This window comes from Ciconia boyciana, chromosome 3, assembly GCF_034638445.1.
Source record: "Ciconia boyciana chromosome 3, ASM3463844v1, whole genome shotgun sequence".
NCBI lineage: Eukaryota > Metazoa > Chordata > Aves > Ciconiiformes > Ciconiidae > Ciconia > Ciconia boyciana.
The window spans coordinates 115,741,360-115,764,619 of record NC_132936.1 but is presented as its reverse complement, the minus strand read 5'-3'; the positions used below and the strand labels follow the sequence as shown (position 1 = coordinate 115,764,619).

The following is a 23,260-nucleotide window of genomic DNA, read 5'->3' as shown; positions in this document are numbered from 1 at the left end:
AGGAAAATAGATTAATCACCAAACCATTAGACTGTTTAAATAACAGTATTTAATCTGTACAGTTTGAGAGAAGGTACTATAAAATGCAACATTCCTACCTCATCTTCAGCATCATTCACCTGGAGCTGAGCCCTCATCTCCAGAGGGCAGGTAACCACCACTCCCCAGCAGTTCTTTATGGTACAAAATTCACAGTGCAATTGCTTTAGTCCTAGACAGATGATTTCTCTCACTCAAGAGAGGGGAGACTGACGAAGCTCAAATGTTGATGGAAGTTGTCACCATTTAGGAATGCAAAAACCCCCAGCTATTGCACACAGTAACTTCCAGCTGAAACTACAGTAGTTAATTATTTAGCTGCCTTTACACTCCGCACACCTGAAAATGCCTTACTTGATACCAATTTAGTCAAGGGTGAAAACAGAGCCACTAACAAGATTTCAGAATGATACAGTTGTTGGAGGGCAAAAGCTGACAAGCAACTCCACAAGTCAAGAAGCGTGCTTTAGAATACCAGGAAGTTTTCCTGTACAGGGAGGGGATATGAGCTAGACAGATGTCATCTTTCAGAGACAAGCATGAGAGAGGAACATCAGCTTCAACAGAAAGCTATGAAGTACAATAGACAATTTGTTCATATAATTGTCAGGATAAGTATTTGACAGTTTATGTAGTAGAATACATACTCAAACATCTTAAAAATAAGCACGAATTTCATTTCATATATACACAACTGATTTTAATCATGTACTGAAAATAAATTACAGGAAATAACTTTAAAATGCAACAGAAGACAAGAGTTTCACAACAAACATTCCCATTGATTTTCCCAAGGGGGTGAGAGATTGCAGTGCTCAAGGCAGGTAAATATCACAAATATATCAAAAAACTTCAAATTGTTGATGCATTCACACATTTACATGAGCCACAAACATTCCTTTACAGGGACTGCACTTAGCTACCACAGAACCAGGGTTTGCCATAAACTACAAAACTTTGATACAAAATTGTATTTATATATTTATATTTCATATACATGCCCTATCTGTGATTTCTTAAAAAATAAAAACTAAACACACTGTACAGACAATCCTAACTCATTGCTTGGTAGCTGTAGGCAACATTTTTGGATGGAATTTCTCCCCCAATAGAATTAATGGCAATATTATATACATGAAGGCTAAACTGCAGAAAAAGACAGCTCAGTTCTGATATGCACCTCCCTCAGGACCAAGTCTGCGAGTTCAAGGCAAGACATATGCTCTGACCCACTGCCTCCCTCACAAGTCAGTTCTGCTGTTGGCGGCGTGAGGAACCAATACATGCATTTGTGTAACACTGGTATAAAAGGCAATAAAGCAAGATACATATTGTAATGTAGTGGCTCTAACGGCTTCACCAACTTGATACACTCAATACACAGAAACACTCTTTAGAGGTGGCAAGGGGATGTTGTGGAGCTGGGTACATTTGGTGAGAGCACACCTTATGTGGGTCTGATCGTTATACTTCCCTGAAATTACCTCCTGCAGAGGACAGATTCCCACTGTAAGCCAGAGCCTGCATCAACTCAAACACTGGGGGAAGATCCGCTCCCCCACACACCCCCCAAACACACACGTGCACGGTTCACCAGGACTATACGTAAAACAGACACCCTCCCTCCCACCCCCAGCGGTCTCCATGGCACCAGTTTGTCTTAGAAGCAGAGCACTGACAAACTCTTCCAGGTGATGGCAGCAATCTGTGAAGCCAGTCACACTAAACTACTTCTACAGTTGATTGTAAACTTTGGTTTATTTTTTTTTTTTTAATTATTATTGAGTTCTCATGGTACAGCAAGCACATCTAGGATGAGAGGGCAGAGTTGAAGAGGAGATGAACTGTCAGTCTGTCTTTAGTCTGGCATGGTGAGACACCTGCTCGGTCAGGCCTGCTTTGATAGAGTTTTTTACAGACTGCCTCATATGATCCTCCATCAAATTATCACTCATGGGCTTCAACACCTGTGGAATGAGAAATGTGCAAAGGAAACAAAAAAATGAGGTAACCAAGGACAATAAATTATAAAAACATACAAAGAGATGAGACTTGAAATACTGAAAAAACTTAGAATGCCGAAGTCTGACACAAACTGGCATGAACTGAAAGAGAATTTAGTACACCTGTGGAATGAGAAATGTGCAAAAGAAACAAAAAAATGAGGTAACCAAGGACAATAAAATATAAAAACATAAAAAGAGATGAGACTTGAAATAATGAAAAAACTTAGAATGCTGAAGTCTGATGCAAACTGGCATGAACTGAAAGAGAAATGAGTTTTGCTGCTACAGTAGTGAGGTTAAATCAGTCACATGCTATGAACACAAGTGATATCCCTCCTATACAGCAGTATTTCACTGAATTCAAACCACCTTACAGTTCCTAGAAGATGGATGTGCAATTCCATACCCTATATGCAGCATCAGTCTGGTATGGTTACAGCATTTATGCAGACCGGCCCAGACGGTCCAGCTTATTGTCCTATATGTGTAAGTGTGAACACTTCAGATACAGAAAGAAAGTTAAAAAATACTGGCTAGTTTTTCTTCTTGTTATTGTTGGATGAGAGTCGCTGTCGCAGCACCGATGTAAGAGTACGGCGAATCGTTTGGCGTCTAAGGACTTCGAAGAGTTTGGAAAACACCTAAAACACGAATTCAGCTGTTAGGAAAAGTGACTCTTAGAAGGCAGTAGAAAAAGTCAATCAAGCTCAGAAAAAGTCAGTCAAGTTCAGAAAAAGAAACTGATTGCCAGTAACTTCTCACCTTCCTGGGATTCCTCTGAAGCAAGGAGGGAACAGAAAGGCAGAGATTCAGAAAAATCAATAGCAAGAACATGGTATATAAATCAGAGTGACTCAGACAGGACCTGTAGGTGCTTTGCATATTATTGGTGATATGCAACTGTAGCAACACCACCAGCAAGCTCTTTTGGAGACCACCTTCCTCTAGCCCACAAAAGCCAAGCTCCTGCTAGCATAAGCCAAGTTCTCCCCCTTTCCAGGGAAGGTCAGCAGTCAAATCAAGCCTTATGTGCTGCTCTAGGTATCCTACAGCAGCAGCTGCACTCAGCAAGTACTACACATAGAACTGACACCTTCCACTTTTCTTGCAGTGCTCTTCAGCCCCAAGCTCCAAAGCAAGAAGCTACAGTGGTACAGGAGAGCCTCAATTTTAATCACTAGTTAGGGGTGTAACTCGAAATTTAGTACCCTGATGCTCATTTCCCTCCTATTATTAGAAATCCACTTTTTCCACTTCAGTGTAACTCATAACCTTACCTGGTTGCTCAGATAGGTCTAGTGTACTACTGCCTATGATAAGCCTTGAACAGAGTCATTTTTCAAATGTAGAAGAGAGCCTCTGTACAGAAGGCTCCAGTTAGTTATTTGCTCATGCCTTGTAGGACGCATTTTAATGTCCACGCAGGTCAGTTCAGTGAGCCCTTTAATTCTAGTAACAGCAGCACCAAACTTTTTCCCTTCTGTTGGCACTGAACATAGCTACTCAGAATGCTCCAAACACTACTTGTAAGAGTTGGTCAGGAATTCTCTACTTTGGCTTTACTGACACAGCTGTGTCAACTGGATTCAGGAAAATCCCTGTACAGCAGCAAAATCCCTGTACAGAAGGCTTTCTCCTCCAGCTTTGGTACCCTTACACTCATGTAGTCTTTTCTTTCAGGAATTAGTCTGTCTGGCAAGTATTTCTTGCAACAGCAGTTGCACCAACCGAAGTTGTCACAGACAATACAAGTCTTCCTGAAGAAGCCTGCTGTACATCCTCTTGTAGCAGTTACTGCAAGCCAATCTGGTTGCTGCAAGTCATCAGCCAGTTCTCTCTGAGGTCTAATTAGCCATCCAGTGTCACACCACCAGGTGAGGTGAGGGAAGGCAGCAGTGTTTTGCCTTCCCCATTTCTTGCACCACCTGAGATATTTTATCCACCCCATCCATAGGGCAAGTTGAGCACTTTAAACATACCTTTAAAAGCAGAGTTCTTTGCTCTGAAAAAGTAACAAGATTTTTAAATACTCCCTCCACTCTTTGCCATCCAAGCACCTAGCAAGGCCTTTAAGTAACACTTTTTTGATAATATCCTAAGCTTGTTTAACATTCTTCATGTGCAGCATCTCTTTCTGAAGAGAGCAGTCACAATTCTGAGCTGATTTTCTCTTTGGCAGCACTAGCATTCTCCATTAGGTCTAGACCAGCTTTTCACTCACAGCACTGAACAGAAACTGTTTGATATGTCTGCTCAAGAAAGGAAGATTTTGTGTTAAAAACAGATACCAACCTGTTCCCATATAGCTTCAGCAATCTGATCAATGGCTGTTCCAACTTCTCTGAATTCCCCAGAGTACTTAACGTATGCCCAAGTACAAAACGATATAAGAGCCATCCCCAGCACAAGATTACACAGGGTAGCTATGGAGTTCATACCAAGGAACCCAGTCAGTCCTGAGGTTATATACATGGCAAACATGACTGCAAATAGAGTGGCAGGGGTACGAGCAGCATAAAAGATGTTTTTGCCATCGTTGTGCTTCACAAAGTTTGCATAGATCTCGTCGATTTCCACTTCAAGCTGTTCCTGGTAGCGCCGACAGAACTCCTCCCCTCCCATCTTCTTCACGGAGCGGAACTGCCTGACAGCTGATTCTCTGAAATCCTGGTGCTTCCGCTCAAGGTCCAATGGGGCAATGTAAGGCTTATCTCCCCCACAAACCTGTTGGAGCAATCAGATGAGGTCATCACACCCTGAGTATTTCTGCTGTACAGAAAGCAAGCCTGCTCCTCGCTGCCCCCCTCTCAAGCCAGCACCGGTCTACCTCCTGCAGCTTTCTTGACTCTGTAAGGCCTAGAGTCCTGTCTCAAGTGAAGCCCCTAAAGGTACTTTGCATCATGGCACAGCAAGAGCCTTATCTGTCTAATCACAGAGAGCTATAGCACATAACTGAACTCATACTTTCAACTGTTCCCTCTGGACAAGCCCAGAAGGACAGGACATCAGCCACAGCCTCTTATGAAAAGGTGAAATAAAGGAACACCAGGAGGCAGAGAAAGCTTGGCTCGAGGAAGGTTAAGGAGAACTCTGAAGGCCACAAGCCTTCTCCTCAGCTTTTTACTCCTAGTTACCCATCTCAGTGAGAGGGTCAGCGCAGAACTTGGACAAACAGGGTAGATTTTGCCCACTCAACAAGTTTATTTCTGTTTATTGCTGCCACTAGCAGGCCCCATGGAACTTACCAGGTGATATGAATTAACAAGAACTAGCTGCTGACATCTTTAGTCTATTCTTCCCTAGACTGTCCTCTAGGCTTGATTCTGATCAACTTGTGAGAGTATGTGTCTGCTGAAAGGATGAGACCACGGACTCAAATGGATACCCGTGATGTGGACACCCACTATCTTCCTCTCCCTGAATCAGCATGGGTTTGAAAATGGTTAGACTCCAAGGACTTCTACTTTGTAAGACTGATTTATGACCTCGTCAGGGCTATTGATTAGAGATTACCTCGGCCAGAGACATACATATGGCTCCAACTCCTCCAGACCCTCACAGTCAGACTATGTCTAAAAACTGAAGATTCTTTCCACATGATGTCAAACAACAGCCTTCCCTCTCCTGCCTCAAGGTAGTCTTATCGCAGTGCTTGTCATCTCATGTCTTGAGTGCAAGCAACAACTTTAACTTTCTCTGCTGCTATCCCTTCAGCAGGATACAGAAGATCACTTTGTCAGAGTACAGCATCCCCCTTTCTGCCTCACAAGATGCATGGCTTCACTGGCTAGCTTCTCCAAGACAAACCTCACTGTCAAGATCCTGACACCCCCACTCTGCCCCTTGCTTAAGTTTAACAAGCACCTTTCTGCTTCTTTCGTATTGAAGTCCTCCACATCTGGCAAAACTCCCTGGGAAAATGGCTACTAGTCTCATCCTCCAAAACAGTCTTTTCACATTGCCCAGAGATTGTTAAACACTAGGAGCTGCTGATGCATCGAGACCACCACACAAATAACTGCCACTGTTTTCTTATACTCTGTGTGACTGCACCTGTTGTTCTTTACATTTAAGGTCATTAGGGGGACAGTATTTTGGTTATGCACACTCAGAAAAGGAGGGCTTTGGTTCCTGAGGAGAACTCAGAAGCTACAGTAAGAACTATCTTTACATAATCCGGTCTTAAATCCAAAGAGTTCCCACTTCTGTTCCTAAAAATAGAAATTTCAGAGCTGTGTCACATTAAGAACATCATCTGAGACATCTGGATAAAAAACTATTCAAGACATTTGTGTGTATCTCTACAGTAATATAAAAATATACAGTACTGGGGAGCATTACTATGGAAACAAAGTCTGTTTAAGAGAACATCTGTTCCTGTTTATTCCTTGCCCCAAGTAAGAAACCTTACAACTACAGTATCTCAACAGCCACTGAAGATTCAAGGTAGGAAGGCAGACCTGGCATTTATTATAAACAACCCAATTACTATTGCAAGAGATTTTCCAAAATGGAAGCAAATGAAGGAGTCTCTCTACAGCAGGAGAACATTCTCAAAACAGTCTGCTAACAACTGGAACTGGCTAGTCTGCCACTAGGCATTAGGTCTTACTCTAATTTCAAAATGGAAAGCTACTTCAGCAATTAAGACCAGAATTAGCCTAGTTAATGGAGAGCTGTTTGTAGCATGTTATCACACCTACTGGTCTTTTCTTGTTGTAGTTTCACAATAAGCATAGTCCTGTTAAGCTTTACAAGACATGTAATTGTTTTCAGAATTTCCTATGATAAAACCTTGCATAACACTACGTTGAAGCATGAAGTCCATCCAGACATTTAGCTTGGAGTGGTATAAGTCACTGTCTTCAAGAGAAGAAGCAAGTAGGAAATTACATATACAGCTTTTTCAGCCAAGATAATTCTTGTATTTCAAGGGGGTTTTTTAAAAAACTTTAGAATAATTTTAATCCTTGCATTTTACAGCTAATGAATGACCACAATTCAGAAGCATGAGACTATAATACTAGAACTCTACCCTTGCACAACCCTGGCCCACCAAATGTCTCCTCACCTGTTTGCCCATTTCATGACACAGGATTTTAAGATGTCTGTCAAGAGCAGCAGGGGGAACGAACAGGTGGTATCTTACAAACATGCCCATTCCCATACCTCCCCAGCAATTTCTGTCTCAAAGAATCCTAGTTTTGCTGCACCAGACATCTAACCTCAGCACAGAGTGCGGAACACACACAAGCACTGGCCCTAAGCTACTTTTCTCCATTAACATGCTCACAACAAACACCAAGTACAACATTAAAACTGAAGGCCTGTATTTGCATGCAGGCAGTTAGAAAAAGTTGTGTCATCATACCTGTTCCATGCCTTTACTGTACAAGTCTTTTGCTCCTGCCACAGCAGCAAGATTGTTCGCCTCGGCTGTGGCCTAGAAAACATTGAGCACCATGTATCATTACAGCATTACCAGCTAGTTACATAGATGTAGTTACACTGCCCAGCATACCCCCACAACCTCCAAAGCTTCAGATTGCCAGGAAAATGCCCCACAAAAACAAGTGAAGGTTAGTGATATACATTAAAACAGATTACTGACTAGCAGAACATTTTCTTCAGCTTTCTAGTACAGCTGCAGACAAACTCCCACATGCTTGTACAGGCTTTTAATCATGAGCAATCTCTTCTGAATGCTCTATTGTTAATAAGCAAATAAGGATCACTAAACTATTAAATGCTAATCCTGATACATCACTATCCGTGAGGAAAGAAGCAAGCTGGTATTATTTCTGCATTATATATGTGCAGTTTTGGTGTCAGAATTTGTAAGAATTCAAGACTATTTTCAACTTGTGTCATGTCAGGGGCAGTTATTCTAGCTATGCTGCAAGATGGCATCTTCTGTATCTTGCAGCCATATTATGGCATGCTAAGTAAGTAGAGGAAATGATAGCAGCCTTTGTTTCATTGTGATGAGTTTTCTGAACTCCCCCAAAAGTCTAAAGATTTGGTTCCCTGAAGGACGAGAACACACCCAGAACAGTCACATCTTAATGAAGTGACAAAGGAAGCTAAAAAAACCCAAGTCTTACAAACACAAAATGGTTAAAACCGACTCTAAAGCCCACACTTCGGTGAAAGCTCTTCATCCCAAACAATTCAAGGGTTCAACACACAGCTTTATACAATCAGTTCGTGTTCGGATCACTTTAAAGCTGATTACATCCTCTTTGGATCAACCCAGAAAAGAAACTTCCGTGCAGTTATCCAATCTAACAAACCCACATAGAGCAGCCCAACACTGCAAGACAGTGGCGATAGCTGCATTGCTGTAAGCCTTCTCCATTTTATCTGCTGCATGTGATGCTAAAAGCCCTCTGAATACAGTCTGAAAGATACTGACAAAATAGCAAGTTACAGGAAACACAAGCAGCTAAAAAAACCCAGCCAACCAGATATACCTCTGCTCCATTTGGTAGATGGAGCTGAGGGAAGACACAAATGTGTACCCAGGCTACACAGTTCAGATGGCTTTCAAAGTAAACAGCTCCTTCAAGAACTACAGGTCTGTGTGTGGGAGCTTTAGACCCGCAGTAGTCATGACCTTCAATTGCAAAGAACTTAAAGTACACATCATCTATCAGATTATTTGAAAGAAAAATAAAATACCTGCAGCATAGATTTCGGATGAGGTAGCTCCTCTCCTTGATAGATTTTAATATAAGCCTAAATGGGAGGGGAAAAAAAAAAAAAAAAAGGTTTCTTTTTCCTAAACATTTATGATTGAGGAGAAGGAGAGAAGAGGGATGATATAAAGATAGAGCTTGTAGATTATTTCTTTGTAATAATGCTAAATATTCAATTAAGCAAATTTCTTCATACAAGTCTGGCATTCTCACAGCTATCCCTAGTGCTTTAATCCCTTTACTTCCCTGTGCATTTGAGGCTGGGGCCTAGCAGGGTAGCAGAGCACCTTGAGGAGACATGGCCACTATCTCAAGAAGTAACAGGCTTGACAGCAGGTTTCTGCTCCCTCAAATACATAAGAAGGTCTTTGCTAGGCAGGGAATCTTCACCCAAACAAAAGAGTGAAGACAACTATCTCACACAGCCTTTCTGGCAAGAGGTCTGTCCAAACATACCCCAGTGCTGAGAACCAGTACTTACATTTCCCCATATGCCTTGCTCCCTTGAAGTGTGGGAGGAAAAAAAGCAGATCAAAACACTAATGCAGACAGAGCTGAGCTGTCAAAATACTTCTGGAAGCCAAGCAGGCAGCCTATCCCTCTGTGCCCAACCCCATCAATCCTCAGGCGTCCCTTCTTTCACCAGGGTTTCAGAAGGCTGGAAGAGAACACGTCTCTCCAGCCCACAAGATGGCCCATGGCACAGCTCTTTGGGACAGATTAGTGGAGGGGGCATAGTAGGCAGCAGTAGCCACTTCAGCGCTTTGGACAAGCTGTGCAAGTTAGACCAACAAGGCCACTCTCAGCCCCTTGGAGGCTGGACAGTTATTCTTCTTCATGCTACCACTGCTCTCCCCCACAGCTTGTCTACAAGCCTCTGCCCTGAGGATTTTTCTCTGTAAAGGAGGACAGAACAAGGTTATCAGGATCCCTATATACCCAATGCTCTAGGTTGTAGGACAACCTACAAAAATGTATAGAGTCATAAAAGACTGTTCCCTCAACACCCTCCTTGCTTCTGTAGCTATTTCCTCCAAGTAAAAGCCCTCAAGTTTCCAACTCAGACTTCACAATCTCAGCTTTAGATGCACATTCCCAAGGGAGCAGTCCTCTTTAGTTACATAACCACAGTGTTTCCGCAGCACCCTGCATGACTGCTCCCAGACTGGATACGGGACATGAATCAGGCAGCTTTTCAATAGAGGAGGTTTTACACTCAATTTTTAGGGTGCAGTCCTTTCTAAACTGCTGTTGAATGCACACTCCTTACACTGTATAGGATCAAGTCTTTACTAGAGAAGAAAGTGGAACAAAAATCAGCATGTAAATACAGAGACTGAACATATGAGCTCCAGAGTGTTGATTTTATGCTTGTCAGAACAGCCATGACTTCTGCATCCCATATCATGCCTTTCCTTCATAAAAAGTTACTTCATTTTACAAGTGCTAAAGAGTTCTCATCTCAGATTCCTCCCTTGCATAGCTTCTTTCTTAACATCAGTCCAACTCTGTTCTACCTTTAACATGCATGCTCAAAAGTAGTAATGCAAAATTAATGTCTTTAGGAATGAGTGCCACTTTATCCTACCAAGCCAACTGTCTAAGTCATTCCAATTCAAAAAAGGTTACACACACCAGACCAATTCCTGGTGATGTACGGATTATGTTATCACATTTCTGCTGGTGTCACCATGATACCAAAACAGCTCAAGAGTCTAACAGCTGCAAGTATCATACACAAACATTTCAGAGCATACAGTGGTGCTGCACACGCAAGTGTTTAGAAAGCATCTACCTTGCATGTTACAAATCCAGAGGAGAGTATCTGAAATTTTCAATGCATACCTAGCAGTTTAAGAGCTGGTTTTCTATCTGTACAATCTACATGAGACCCTCTTTTTTTTTAAAAAAAAAAAAAAAAAAAAAAAAAAAAAAAAAAAAGAGCAGCAACATATCCAGACAAACTAGGATTCTGAAGAAGGAAAAAAATGTCTAATACACCTTTAAATATTTCAGCCTATTTACAAAGAAGAAGAAAAAAAAAAAAAAAAACCACACACCACAAACACCCACTCCCCCCACCCCCACCAATTTTGCCAATAGTAGCTTGCTAAGAGCTATACTGTTAGGAAGCTGTGTGCCAGTTCTGGAAAGTCAGAGTAATGAAATGAAAATAAAAGTGAGCTGATCAGCAAGTGTCAGCCTAGATATCTTATCTTCTCTGGGAGTAACATGCCCTAAAATTAGAATACTTTCTTTTAAGCCATTAACAGAAATAATTAGTATCAGTTTGCTTACCTTGAAGTATTCTACAAGATCTCTACAGGTCACCTTGGAACCACTAATCTCTTTTTCTACCAAGTTTTCAGGGGCAAGCAGTAATGGTACCAAATTCCGCAGTTCTTTCTTAAAATCCTCATCTATATCTAGTAAAATTCAATCAATTTCAGGAAAAAAAAAAAGTGGTTAGTTTTCTTTTTAATCTTACATTTCTTAAAAGAACACTGATAACCCATGGCCCTTCAAAATCTATAGCATCACAACTCTTGACTGCATTTTTAAGATATTTAAAGGCTTAAATACATAGTGTAGCTTTAGTAAGTTCTACCTAGTCTTTAATCTTAACTTCAAACTGAGAGAACAAGGGTCCATAGTTCTTGTAATATTTAAAGCACATTTCCCCAATTACACCAATATCTTATACAATAATCCCGCAGGTCTGTACCCTCAGCACAGAAGTGGTTGGCATCCCACTATTGCAAACCCACTTTTTTAGTCGTTGCCATTCTGATACATTCCCTTGGTTGAGGGACAAGCAGCAATTGGAGGAATCCTGACTGCCTCTCACTCTGCAGCACCAGAAGTCTACAGCTTTTATTTTAAAGTCATTCTAGTTCTGACCTTTGGTTTAGCAAGTTCTTAAGAGAAAAGCCTTTCAATTTTAAGTCAAGTCTTTAATTTTGTGAATTCTCCCCTCTGGAATCCTTATTTATCTTTAGAATCCTTATTTAATGACCTTTAAGTATGTCTCAAGTTATCAGATTACAATCAACAGCTAGACAGAAAAGATATCCATTCCCTCTGCCTGCTTAACTCCTCTACCTTTAAACCACTGAAAAGAACACACAATGCACATTTCTAGATTCCGTAGTTTCACCTTTTAGCCCTACATTTTTCCAATCAAGCATTTCAATAGCCAACCATTTCAGTGTTTAACTTCCATTATAAAAGAAAATAAACTCAGTGATCTGAATCAAGAAACAGACAATGGAAAGCTTCCTACCATTCAACCTCCCATCAAAATTTGGATTTGTTGCAACTTTAAGACCAGGATGGGGTAACAGGAAACAGCCAAGATTACTGAAACAGGAGTGAATATGCTTCCTTACATTCTGTAGCTCTTCATGTTGGTTTTGCTTTACCTGAAGAAAAAAAGAAAGGCAGTAAGAACTGCTAATAGTTTTGCAATACTGCAATTAAGATTAAATATCAGCTTAAAAGCAGTAAGAGCACAAAAGTGTGTTTAAGCTTTCATTCCTGAACCTAAAAATGTCACGTTCTAAACCCCAGAACTCCGCACACAAGTGGGAGTGTCACAAATTTATTTTATTAGCACAAAGAGTTAGCTCATCGTGCATCATTACCTTGACAGTAAGTTGTCACTGAAGTTAGAAGACCACACTAGGACTACTGAAGATAACTTACCTGCAGTCTTTTCTCTAGGAACTTTTTTCCTCCTTCCAAGCCATATGCATGTTCATAAGGATAACTCCAATCTCTAATTAAGAACATTAGTGTCTGTAAGAGGAAGAACAACAGCAGTGAATGGCTCGCATCATTCCTAAGGTTAAAAACTCTATCACATGTGATTATTTTAAGTAAAAAAATTTCTAAGCTTGGCTGCTCTAAATGAAGTAGCCTTGTAGTTTTGTGGTGCAAGTGTTTGCTTGTTTATATAAAAAAAAACAAACAACCAAACCCACACACCAAACACAGAAATGCAACTCACTCCTTATCTGAAAGGAAGTACCCAAGTGTCTCAAAAAGATAGCTTTCCTGTTCCGTGGGTTTGCCTTTTGCTATCCCACAGGGATTACACTGTCCTCTCTCCCATCAGCTGAAGACAGAAAACAAACCTTGACATTACTCATACCAGACAAGGTGCTTTATGAAGAATGCATCTTGCCTGAGCCAATCACAAGAACACTGGGGACTCACACTTGCAGGCTGAATATTCTAGAGACACAAGAGTCTTAAAACTCACCACTAACAGCAGTCGACTAGTACCCTTATAGGTTAAGGAGGATACTTCAGGATGGAGGAGATCTCAGCCTTTGTCTCCACTAAACAGAAGCAGCATTCTCTGGCCCAGCAAACAGTCAGGAGATGCTAGCAGTTTTGAGACTTTTAACACCGAAGCCAGTAACACTTCAAGTAAATGAAATGCAACATGGTCCTCCTCAGTGCTATTTCTTAGAGGCCACATGACCTTTACTCAGAACCATGCACCACCACCAAAGACCAACCATATCTCAGAGTAATGAGTAAGAAGGCAGCACGAAATTTTCTCCTTAATGTCTGCACATCACTTGACACTTTAATTTCTTTTATGCCTTATAACTTGGGCACAAAGCTATAATTGCCCAAAATACAATCCTCTTCAGCATTTTTCCACTGTGTTTCTCCCAAGAAATGTGGTGACAGGGAAGGAAAATCAGTCTTGTAAAGAACAGGCTACCCTCAGCCCAACTAGTTTCTTCTCTTCACAAATTACCCTGAGCTCATTTTCTACACATTCAATTGCTTAAGATCCATTTAACATATATAGTTACCTGAAATGGCTTTTGGTAAATTTCTTCCATAGCTAGTCTTCCATATTCTGTAAACAACTGATAGAAAGAAGAGTGTAAGGGTGCCAGATATAAATCACATTTTTCTACTGTAAAATATTCTATTATGTCACTAGAAAATAAACCATTCAATCTTAAATCCTATTATGGGTTGAGAATGGCCAATACACCTCACGAACAAGTACACCAATCTCTCAGTAAAATTCAGGAAGGAGACATGATTTCCACCAGTTTCACAGTGCCATTCTGTAACTGTCAACGCACTGCAGCTCTAAGTGGGTGGCCTGTGGGCTATTCTCAGAGGAAAGCTGGCTGCGTCTCTGAGCAAGCCAGTTTCCAACACTTGTTTCCTAGGCTAAGGAGGTATGCCTGTCTAACGTTTGCCCCTTACTTCCCACAAAAGATTTATTCCTGGAAATCTCAAGGAACTTGGCTAGAGCCAATGTATCAGATATTTAAATACAAGCCAAGTTCAGCAGCTTCTCTACTTCAGCCTGTGACCTTAACTGATAATTGTTCTTTCCTTCCAGTATAAAAGCATCAGCTGTCTTCCTCTCATTGCTTTCACCATCTTTAATACCAGCAGCAGCATTCTTCACTGGACTGAGTGGGCCAGACAACCCACAAGAACACAAATTGTGGACTGCTGGCTGTTTCAGCAGAGGTCAATACTGTCAGGTCTTGATCCATGCTAATCCCCTTACAGATCTCGGAGGTCAAGATGAAGGAAGCACATCAGTATCCTCTAGTACCACACAGCTGTTCTTCTGCATTAAAACTAACTCCCGGGACATCTCCGATAAATTTAATGGCTAAAAGGACGGTTCCCCCTGTGTTGATCACAAGAGCATCTGAGAACTCACAAGAAGTTTAACACAAATTAACTTCCAAGCCCTTGTCACCCTGAGCAAAAGAAGCTCTGAAGTGGCCAAGCATCCACATGAGACTAACTCCTTTGATCCTAACTCCCTGCCCCATTCACTTCCCTGCTACATGGAAAAGGCAGCCAGAGACTAACAGTATTTCAAAATAACAGAAATTCCTGTTACAACAGAAATTCAGAATTTCCTTCCCTCAGCCCATGATTCCTTGCCCCAACTTTAAATGCATGGGTGTCCCCTACCCATTGCTTATATTTATCACTCTTCTCTTCCCTTAAATCTCACCCTCTGATATAACAGAAAGGGATTGCTCTATTCAGATTGCATTGAGGCTGTCAAAGGACCAAAGTCATGAGGAAAGCCTGGCTTTCAAATAATTTGCTAAGGCTTTTTTTGTTTGCAGTGTTTGGTTGGGTTTTTTTGGGTGGTGGGAGGGTGTTGGCCCAGTGATACAACTCTGTTAACTGAGAACATCATCACAAGACTATGTTTAGTTAGTGCTCTTCTACTTCCAGTATTGGCAGCCAGTCTTTTGCAGCACTGACCAAGACAGAAGTCCTTTCAATCAGAAGACATGTAAAACACTTTTAAGCTGTGACAAGGTCATGGCCTGAGCACAGGCAAGCATTTGTTAATACACAAGCTAACCTTTAAAGCTACAGGTTTTAAGTTAAGGAGATAAGGTTCTTGCAACATTCACGTGAAGCCAGAGTTCAGTGGCCTTTGACCACAATGTTCCATTAGAGGATGAAAACCCCACAGTAAAGAGAGGACAACTCTCTCCTGCTTTTGTTTCTAAGCAGAAATAAAACTCCATAGAAGCTTCTCAGTTGATAAACTAGAGAAGGCTTCTGGGTAAAAGATACTCTTTCTGCCCTGACCCAAGTTCCCACATTTCTTTAGAAACTGGTTATGAAATACCATCCATTTTCCTATTTTAGGAAAAAAGGAGAAACATTGGAATTTTCCATTAAGTACTTCCATAAATCATTTTCCTTTCTCATTCTTTCAGGAATTTCAGAACTTACTGTATAGAGAACAGACTTTAGAAAGATAAGATTTAGCCAGATTAGAGGCCTGCACTATTTTACCTCTGCATTGGCACAGCAGAAGCATCACAGCATCATGGAGTTGATGCAAATAATGTCATTACCGGCAGTACTAGTTTTAGCGTCAGGTCAGCTTCAGTGTTTTATATGAAGTAGCAGGCAGCTCCCAAATCACAGTTACATTAGTAGTAACTTCAAGAACAATGTCAAGACTATCAGTTCAGAAGCAGCTTAATATAAATTCAGCATATTCTTACCTGCAAATGTTGAAGGTCGTCTTCCTGAATATTCTGGGACAAGTTGTAGACCTGCAAGAGACAGTGAAAGAATTACAGTGTAACATGAAACCATTACCTTACATTCATGGAGTCTTTAAGTATCTTGAGTATTTTTACCCGCTCCAGAAAAGTCTAGCTACTTAAAAGTCAGCAACTAGAAAGGTGTCACAGAATGCATTTCAAACAAAAGCCACTTCCTTATATAAAGTGCTAGGGACAAAATCACTGCTGACTACCCTAATCCTTCTTACAACAGCCTCTTTCCAAGGAAGCAAGCCATAAAGCAATCAGAGAAGACTGCTGAATGCTTCAAATTACCACATAGGTGTGAGAAAGGAGGACTGAGAAGGGCACATCTGTTTGTCATCCTCAAGTACAAGTGCTCTAGGATTCAGTGATCCAGCAGCTGTATCTCCAACCCAGAAATGACTGGGTAGTTAGTTCACCACGTTTTTTTGCTTTCAAATCTTCCCAGAGAAATCTGATTTTATCCAGGGAGTTCATGACTGTTTCAATAGCATGAATACTGAACAGCAGTAAACTCAAAGATGCATCAATAACCCACAACTTATCCTAACCACAGGAACAAAATAAACAAAGCCACACAAACAAACAAAAAACCCAGCAAAAAACAACCCCACAAGGCACAATTAGTGTTCTACATACTGCTGTTACTTTCATGTTGTAGCACATCTGAAGAAGGTCACTTGTCATCCCTCAAAAACCTGCTCACTTTTGGCACATTTAAGGCACAAGCTTAAAAGTAGTTTTGGGCATAGCACAAGAGAATTGTCAGAAGTTTAACAGTAGCAGCAATTGTAAGTTTAGCTGATCACAGTGTAATTTCACCTCAAATGGTATCTAAAGTCTTAAAAAAGATTCTGCAACACATCTGTACAGAAGCAGTTGCTACTTTGACATCTTTTTTTTGGATTCCCCAGTTCCATCAGCAATTTAACTCAGCTTGGCCTTGGATAACCTCAATTCCACAGAGAAACTTATGCAGTATACTACACTGAAAATAAGACATTAAGTATGAAAGCTTAAATGATAGTTGGAGGAAGATATGCACGTGAACTTTCAAACCATGGCTAGAGAGATATTCTTTGCATGTTCAGGACAGAGGGTTCCTATAGCTGCCGCTATTTGCCAGCACAGGTACTCTTACCTGAACAGAACTTGTCATGGTGCTCAGAGCAAAAACCGTTGCACAGTCTTTGATAGTGGATTGGCTATCAAAGGCACCTTGGGTATCCATGAGTAGTACAGCAACCTAGAGAGTTTTAAAGAGCAGCAATACTTAACCAAATTGTTAACACTTTCAAACTCCAGGCCATTGGGATAAATTCTGTTTCAAGTACAGCAAGTCTCTGCCCTTATATATACTTATTAAACCTCAGTCAGCTCCCTGCGCACACACCTATACACACCTACAGCTGAGTAAGCAACAACTAGAGGGCCATGTCATCAGCCTTAAGTTCTTGGCCTTGCTACACTAGTTACCCTCTCCCACAGGAACAGCCTCCCTCAGCCCAGTAGGGGTACAGTGCAGAGTAACAGACAGCTCTTATTCACTGGAAGAACTTCAGTCTCAGACGACAATCCAGCATAGTTCATTAGAGCTAAGAATGAGATGGTTACTTTTAAAAATATATCTATCTTAAAATAATCATTTTCAGAAGAAAACAAGATAATTGATACTGACTGTCTGCCGGAATGACAAGGAATGAAGTGATCTTAATGATAAAAGTTAGTCTGTCCAATTCCCATCTTTGGTATCTACTACAATTCCCTTCTCTTTCAGTTAGAGATGACTGACAAGCAAGAACAAGCGAGTGATTTGTCCCCAGAGCACAAAGAGATCCTTGCAACTTAACTGCTTTTTAGCCAGAGAACTGTTTGGTTAGCTGTGAAATTTGATAAAACTTCCTGCACACCCCTAAGCCACTATCTGTTTAAGATCAGTGTCCCATATTAATCGGCCATCAGATGTTTCCTTTGCAAATGCAAAGGATATGAAAGTTAAATAACTAAGAGCTTATGGTTCAGGAGAACATGAATAGGTCAAGATACACCACCAGTATTGTGGAGTAAATACTTATTAACAACATTAACACTTTGTTTCAGCATGAAGATAAACACCTACAACCAAAATTTGTAGTTAAACTGACTTAGAGTTAAAAAAGATGCACCAGCTTTGATTAGATCAGAGTTAGAGCCTTTTATCCCACTCAAGCCTTTTTTACAGACCACCTGTTAAACTATATGGAAGGACCAGCTTCCACTAGAACAGCTACAAGCTAGAACACATTCTCACCTCCCAAAAAACAGTGTTTGTTACACAGCTGTTCTTATCACAGCATTTGTCTACATATGGTATTGATAGCCATCACAGTTTTACAAGACAGGATAACCCACCCATCCGCCTGGACAAAGTAGACTTTGCCAAAACAAAGTAGTCTCAGAATGGGACTATTGTTGGAGATTAAATCTTACAACCCAGCAGGAAAATTCATATTTGCACTCATACAAGGTTTCTAAATATGTTCTGCAGCTACTGAATGCAAAGGAAAGCAACTGATGTTTGAACTGCCTCCATGAAACCCATGGCATTAAAGGTATACACACAGAGGCAAAAATCTTTACATACACCTATTTAAGTCAAGCACTTACCTTTGTTCCATTGGGTTTATCAATTACAAACACTTCACTCCAAATCTGAATGCCAGTGGTTTCCCGTTCACATCCACCTCTCCATGTAAACCCAGTCAATGGCTCAGTATTTCCACCTATCCAGCAAGGAGAAGTCTACAAAACAACAGGAGAAACTTATTTAAAACCAAGGAGATTTTTTTTTTTTAACATGCTATGTTTTAGCAGATTTCCACATTGTTCTCTCATTTTCCTCAAAGCCAATTGACAACACTACACAAAATATTAAAACACAACGCTACTCTGCTGTGTTTCAAGGATCATCCACAAAGAAACGTTGTACGAGTCTACTGTATTTCAGCAGTTGCACAATTCTTCAGACACTGAAGAGTATATGTGCTCAGCTTTCAAGTCTCAAGCACTCAGAGCTAATGAGAACAGCTCAGTTTTGTCCATCGATTCCACTTCACACTCATGCTCTTCTCTCACAGTTGAGAGGACTCAACTCAAACACAGTTGTAAATAGCATGTATTTTAACACAGGAACAGCTAAACCTCTCCAAGGAACAAAAAAACTGATCTTGACTTAATCGTCTCCCTTCCCCCTCACAAACAGGTCAACTGCGGAAACTAGCTAAGCATGTAACTAACACAGGCCAGTACGACTCCCAGCGCCAGCTTGCAGAAGCCAAAGAGAATAGGCAAGGACCAGATCATCTACAATCTATACTTGTCACTTACAAAATACTTTTTCCTAAGTGATTAGGATTCAAGAGAAAAGGTCACGTTGAGAGTTTGATACATGTCAATCAACCCATCCATATTAAACTTTTATTGGCACATTGCCCACTATCAGAGAGTCAAACACAGTTTGCAGCTAACATTTCTGGCTGATGGTATTGTAACAAGGTCTTTGGTCCTCAAGGACAGGCAACACACAGAACAGTGGCTCTCACAGAAGAATCCAGCTGTTATATGAACACATTTGACCCAGAAATGTAGTTTATGTACTGGGCAAGTAAGGAGCATGAACAGGCACCCTGAGGAAGTTTCACTGTGATAGGTTTATATATACTGAAATCCTACAAGACAGAAGTGATAGGCAGACAGTAGTTTAACTGATGAGGGGGCTTAGAGAAAAACCTTTATTTCACAGGCTAGAACACAGCATGCTGGCAGAACAGAAAGAGACATTTAATGAATTTGCCTCTGACTACCCAGAGAAGATTACCAGCCAGGAAAGTGTGCTCTTTGAGAAAGGTCAAAGGGGAGACTTCTCAATTCACTAGGCTATGGTCTCTACTTTGCTGACTCTGCACTGGCAGTTTTCAGAAAAGAGCTCAAGACATCTGTTCACATCTCAGAAAATAGCATGAGCACCCAGGGGCTGTACAGAATAGAAATACTTACTACAAATAAGTGAAACTGCTTATTTCTAAAGGGGGATGGGGAAAAAACCTGCACACATTCCTTATGCCTAGCAGCACGCAGAGCAAGCCATACTAAGAGGGAAAGGCAATCAAATAGTTCTGCACCAGCGTTCTCCCAAATGCTAAGTGCACACTATTCAGCTCTGCTATTTGGATCAGACATGGCAAAAGTAAATGAGATGAGCAGTTAAAATTCAGAAAGTGAACACAGGTATCCAAGTGAAGAGAACTAAAACTCTTTACAGGTAGGTTGGTTGTTGGGGTTTTTTTGTTTTGTCATGCACGTACACCTCTACCAGAGAGAATAAGCAAAATCTGAACAGCTTTCCCCTGGAGTTTTTTTATCACAGAAGATGCTTATGCATCCACTGACCACTCTAGAAATCTAAGCTCCAGGCCTACTTTGGGCTCCTGTACACTCCAGGAAACAGTTTTGCAATGCTGAATCATATTTCACACGTATATGTCAATGGACAGTAGCTTTTCACTTTTGAAAAATAATTTGCTACATTACTCAACAGTATGTTCCATTTGTCATTTATACAAGAATACTTTTTCCCAGTTTGGTCCAGAAATTATCCTTATTTGTAATAATTCAGACAACAACCACACAAATCTTTTGACAAGAACCTCAATGAGCACTAGATATGACCACATTTGATTTCGTATGTGATTAATGTCACAGGAGACTTTGGTGTCTTAACAGGCACAACTTCAGCTGAAGCTGCTTCATCTTGTGGATGATGCACTTAAGCCTGTCTCTGACTAACCTTTGCATCAGTTTGAAGCACTCCTAGCTTGTTACCTCCATCTTTCCTTAGTTAAAACTCAGTATTTTAACAGTCTCCATCCATCCAGTTGGCTTGAAAGATATTCAAGAGATGGGAGGAGGAAAACAAAGACTTTGTTCCTACATGAAATCAAGCTAGAAGTTGCACTACAATTTTGTATCAGTCACCTAAAAGATAACCTCTCTAAATGTATTCCACACTAAGGAAAGGACCAATGCAGCTTTATTCGCATAGTGCCATTAGTACACAGTGCACCCTGCAGATTAATACAAACTAAGAAGGTTATACCCCTGTAAAAAAAGCTTTTATATCTAAATTTACTAGTGTTAGCTGCACCCAACTCTTAATAAGGCTTAAACTGCCACAAAGATCACAGGACCCTTGCAGCAGCTTGCTGAGTACACAACTGCTGCTGTTTTGTAGTAGATTATTCTGTTCCATGTCAAACGAGCAATAATAACACTAAGTATCAGTGCTTGAAATGAGATGCCCACCTCCCTGAAGTTAGTGACCAATCTCAGCCATGCCAAAATCCTACCTGTGACTTCAATTGGCACAAGTGAGATTTTTAGAATGGTAACTTTTCACATGACCTCCAGCTCTTGGTTTAAGACAAGAAAATGGGATTCTGAAGTATCTTGGCAAGTTTTTCATCATGCGTGTTACTATCCACAGGGGAGGATATCCCAAAATTGCTTGATTAGTGTACGAACTGAATGCAGATGCTTTAGTATTTTGTGCAAGATCCAATATTTAGTTCACAGAACATACAGACTTGTAATTAAGCCTGACTGAAGATGGAGCAATCAGACTAGAGTACTAGAAAACTATACCAAGGCCTCCCCTCCTGTACCGAAATTTGCATAAGCATAGAGGATACCATTTAACTTGATACAATTCAGCAGTGCTCAAAAGAGGAGGCATTGCACTTATCTTCTCTCATCCCCAACTCCCATCAATCAGTTTGCAGCAGCTCTGATGCTTGTAAAACTCTTTCCCTAAGCCAGTTTACGTCACTGAGCTGGCAGGAAAACAATTTGTCAAAGTGCAGTGTCTTCTGATGCATCATTGAGTTGGATCAGCTCAGCTAAGGGCCTGCAAGCATTACAGCTTCAGAATGCAAATGCTTGGCCAGAAGCAGCACATGGAGAGCAAGACCTCTCTGCTTTTGGTAAGAGAGAGTTGTTACAGTAGATGGCCAGGTTTGCCTTCATCTTCAGTTTAAGTAAAATAAATGGTATTCTGAAGGACACCTATAGAAAATGAAAAAAGTGATTGCACAATAAAGGGAACAGAGAGGCATGATATTACACAAGGCTGAAACAGTATTTCAATCCATTTTGCTTTATGAACTTCTGTTTTATTTCACAATCTGAAAGTTAGAGTATTTGCTTAAAGCCCACCCCTTCTATTTTTGGAAGGAACTAGCACTACCTCTATCCAGCCACCATCTAGCTCAGATTGCTATAGTTCTTGGGAGTTCGGGTTTTTTGTTTGTGGGGGTTTTTTGTTTGTTTTTTTTTGTTTGTTTTTAATATAAACAGGACACTAGAGCAGGTTTATATACACACACAAAAGGCCATCCACTGAACAGCTGTATCAATGAAACGTTTATTCCTCCATAGGTTAAAAGAGTCTTAAGAAGTTGGGAGCACCAGCTTGCTACTCTGTATTCCTCCTACCATATCCTCAGTGTCTTTCTTACAGAGCTCTTGGCAAATGAGTGAGAGGAATTCAATAGCAGGCACTACTGGGAGTGAGAGAAAGGAAGTCTTCATCTGCCAACTACCAGCAGGCTCTTTGCAATATTCCCATATTTCCTGTAACTGTAGGGTTCATCTTGATTTCTCCTCAAGCCAGCTAGCACAAAAGTAAAATAGATGCAGTCGTGGTTGGTTTCTGCTACCATGAATTCCAGCTCCGAATAACAGTGACCAAAAAAGGAATCAGTTCTGGTTTTTTAAGAGCTTCAAAAAGCAATAAAACACTGAATTGTCAATATCCACTATGCAGATTAAAAGAAACACACCACAACCTTTGACAGGCAGATGCGTACGATCACAGGAGGCCCTACCCCACATCAGCCAACAGTTCAAAGTATAGCAGACATAAGACAACACCAGCCAAAAGCTACAAACTAAGAGAAGATACTAAATTTTGGATCATGCATTCATTAACCAATGACTTAAAAGGATTTTTAAAAGTTCCTGGATTATGTTCAGAGACATATTCCAAGCAGCAAACAGGAGACTTTCTCCCTTTTGCCATACCTCATATTTAAGCAGATTTTGTCCTCCAACAGCTACCTGATAAGACTCTTCTTTTTTCAACAATGGGTAAGCTAGTGCTACAATATGATTTCAGGAGATCAAGTCAAAGCAAGATTCCTCCAAGCCACCACTTGGATGAGCCCTTCCCCAAAGCCCAGCTAGAAGGCCACCACACTCCCTCATTCAAGTTCTTCTCATGCCCACTTACATCAGGACACCAGTAAGTTCCCTTGATAACTGTAGGAAAATTTATATTGAAAAACTGTCACTTAAATACACTTCTTCACAGAGTAGCTGTCTTCCCCAACCCCAGTAA

General features: G+C 40.7%; 1 protein-coding gene across 3 annotated transcripts in view; it reads right to left on the bottom strand.

The window, feature by feature from the left end:
• Nucleotides 1-45: 45 nt before the first annotated feature.
• The window catches only part of ATL2 (atlastin GTPase 2), a 39,871-nt gene continuing 16,656 nt past the window's right edge, over nt 46-23,260 (bottom strand). Inside the window, exons 2-12 of one of the 3 annotated variants that reach the window (XM_072857242.1) lie at nt 18,475-18,609; nt 16,970-17,074; nt 15,781-15,831; nt 13,576-13,632; nt 12,449-12,541; nt 12,027-12,165; nt 11,042-11,169; nt 8,727-8,783; nt 7,417-7,488; nt 4,338-4,769; nt 46-2,006 (exon numbers count right to left, since the gene is read on the bottom strand). In XM_072857242.1, coding sequence (XP_072713343.1) covers nt 1,887-2,006; nt 4,338-4,769; nt 7,417-7,488; nt 8,727-8,783; nt 11,042-11,169; nt 12,027-12,165; nt 12,449-12,541; nt 13,576-13,632; nt 15,781-15,831; nt 16,970-17,059 — 1,239 coding nt within the window. In that variant the 5' untranslated portion in view covers nt 17,060-17,074; nt 18,475-18,609 and the 3' untranslated portion in view covers nt 46-1,886. Of the gene's footprint in view, nt 2,687-4,337; nt 4,770-7,416; nt 7,489-8,726; nt 8,784-11,041; nt 11,170-12,026; nt 12,166-12,448; nt 12,542-13,575; nt 13,633-15,780; nt 15,832-16,969; nt 17,075-18,474; nt 18,610-23,260 lie in introns of all 3 variants that reach the window. The other 2 variants (XM_072857240.1, XM_072857241.1) reach the window with 2 other exon arrangements.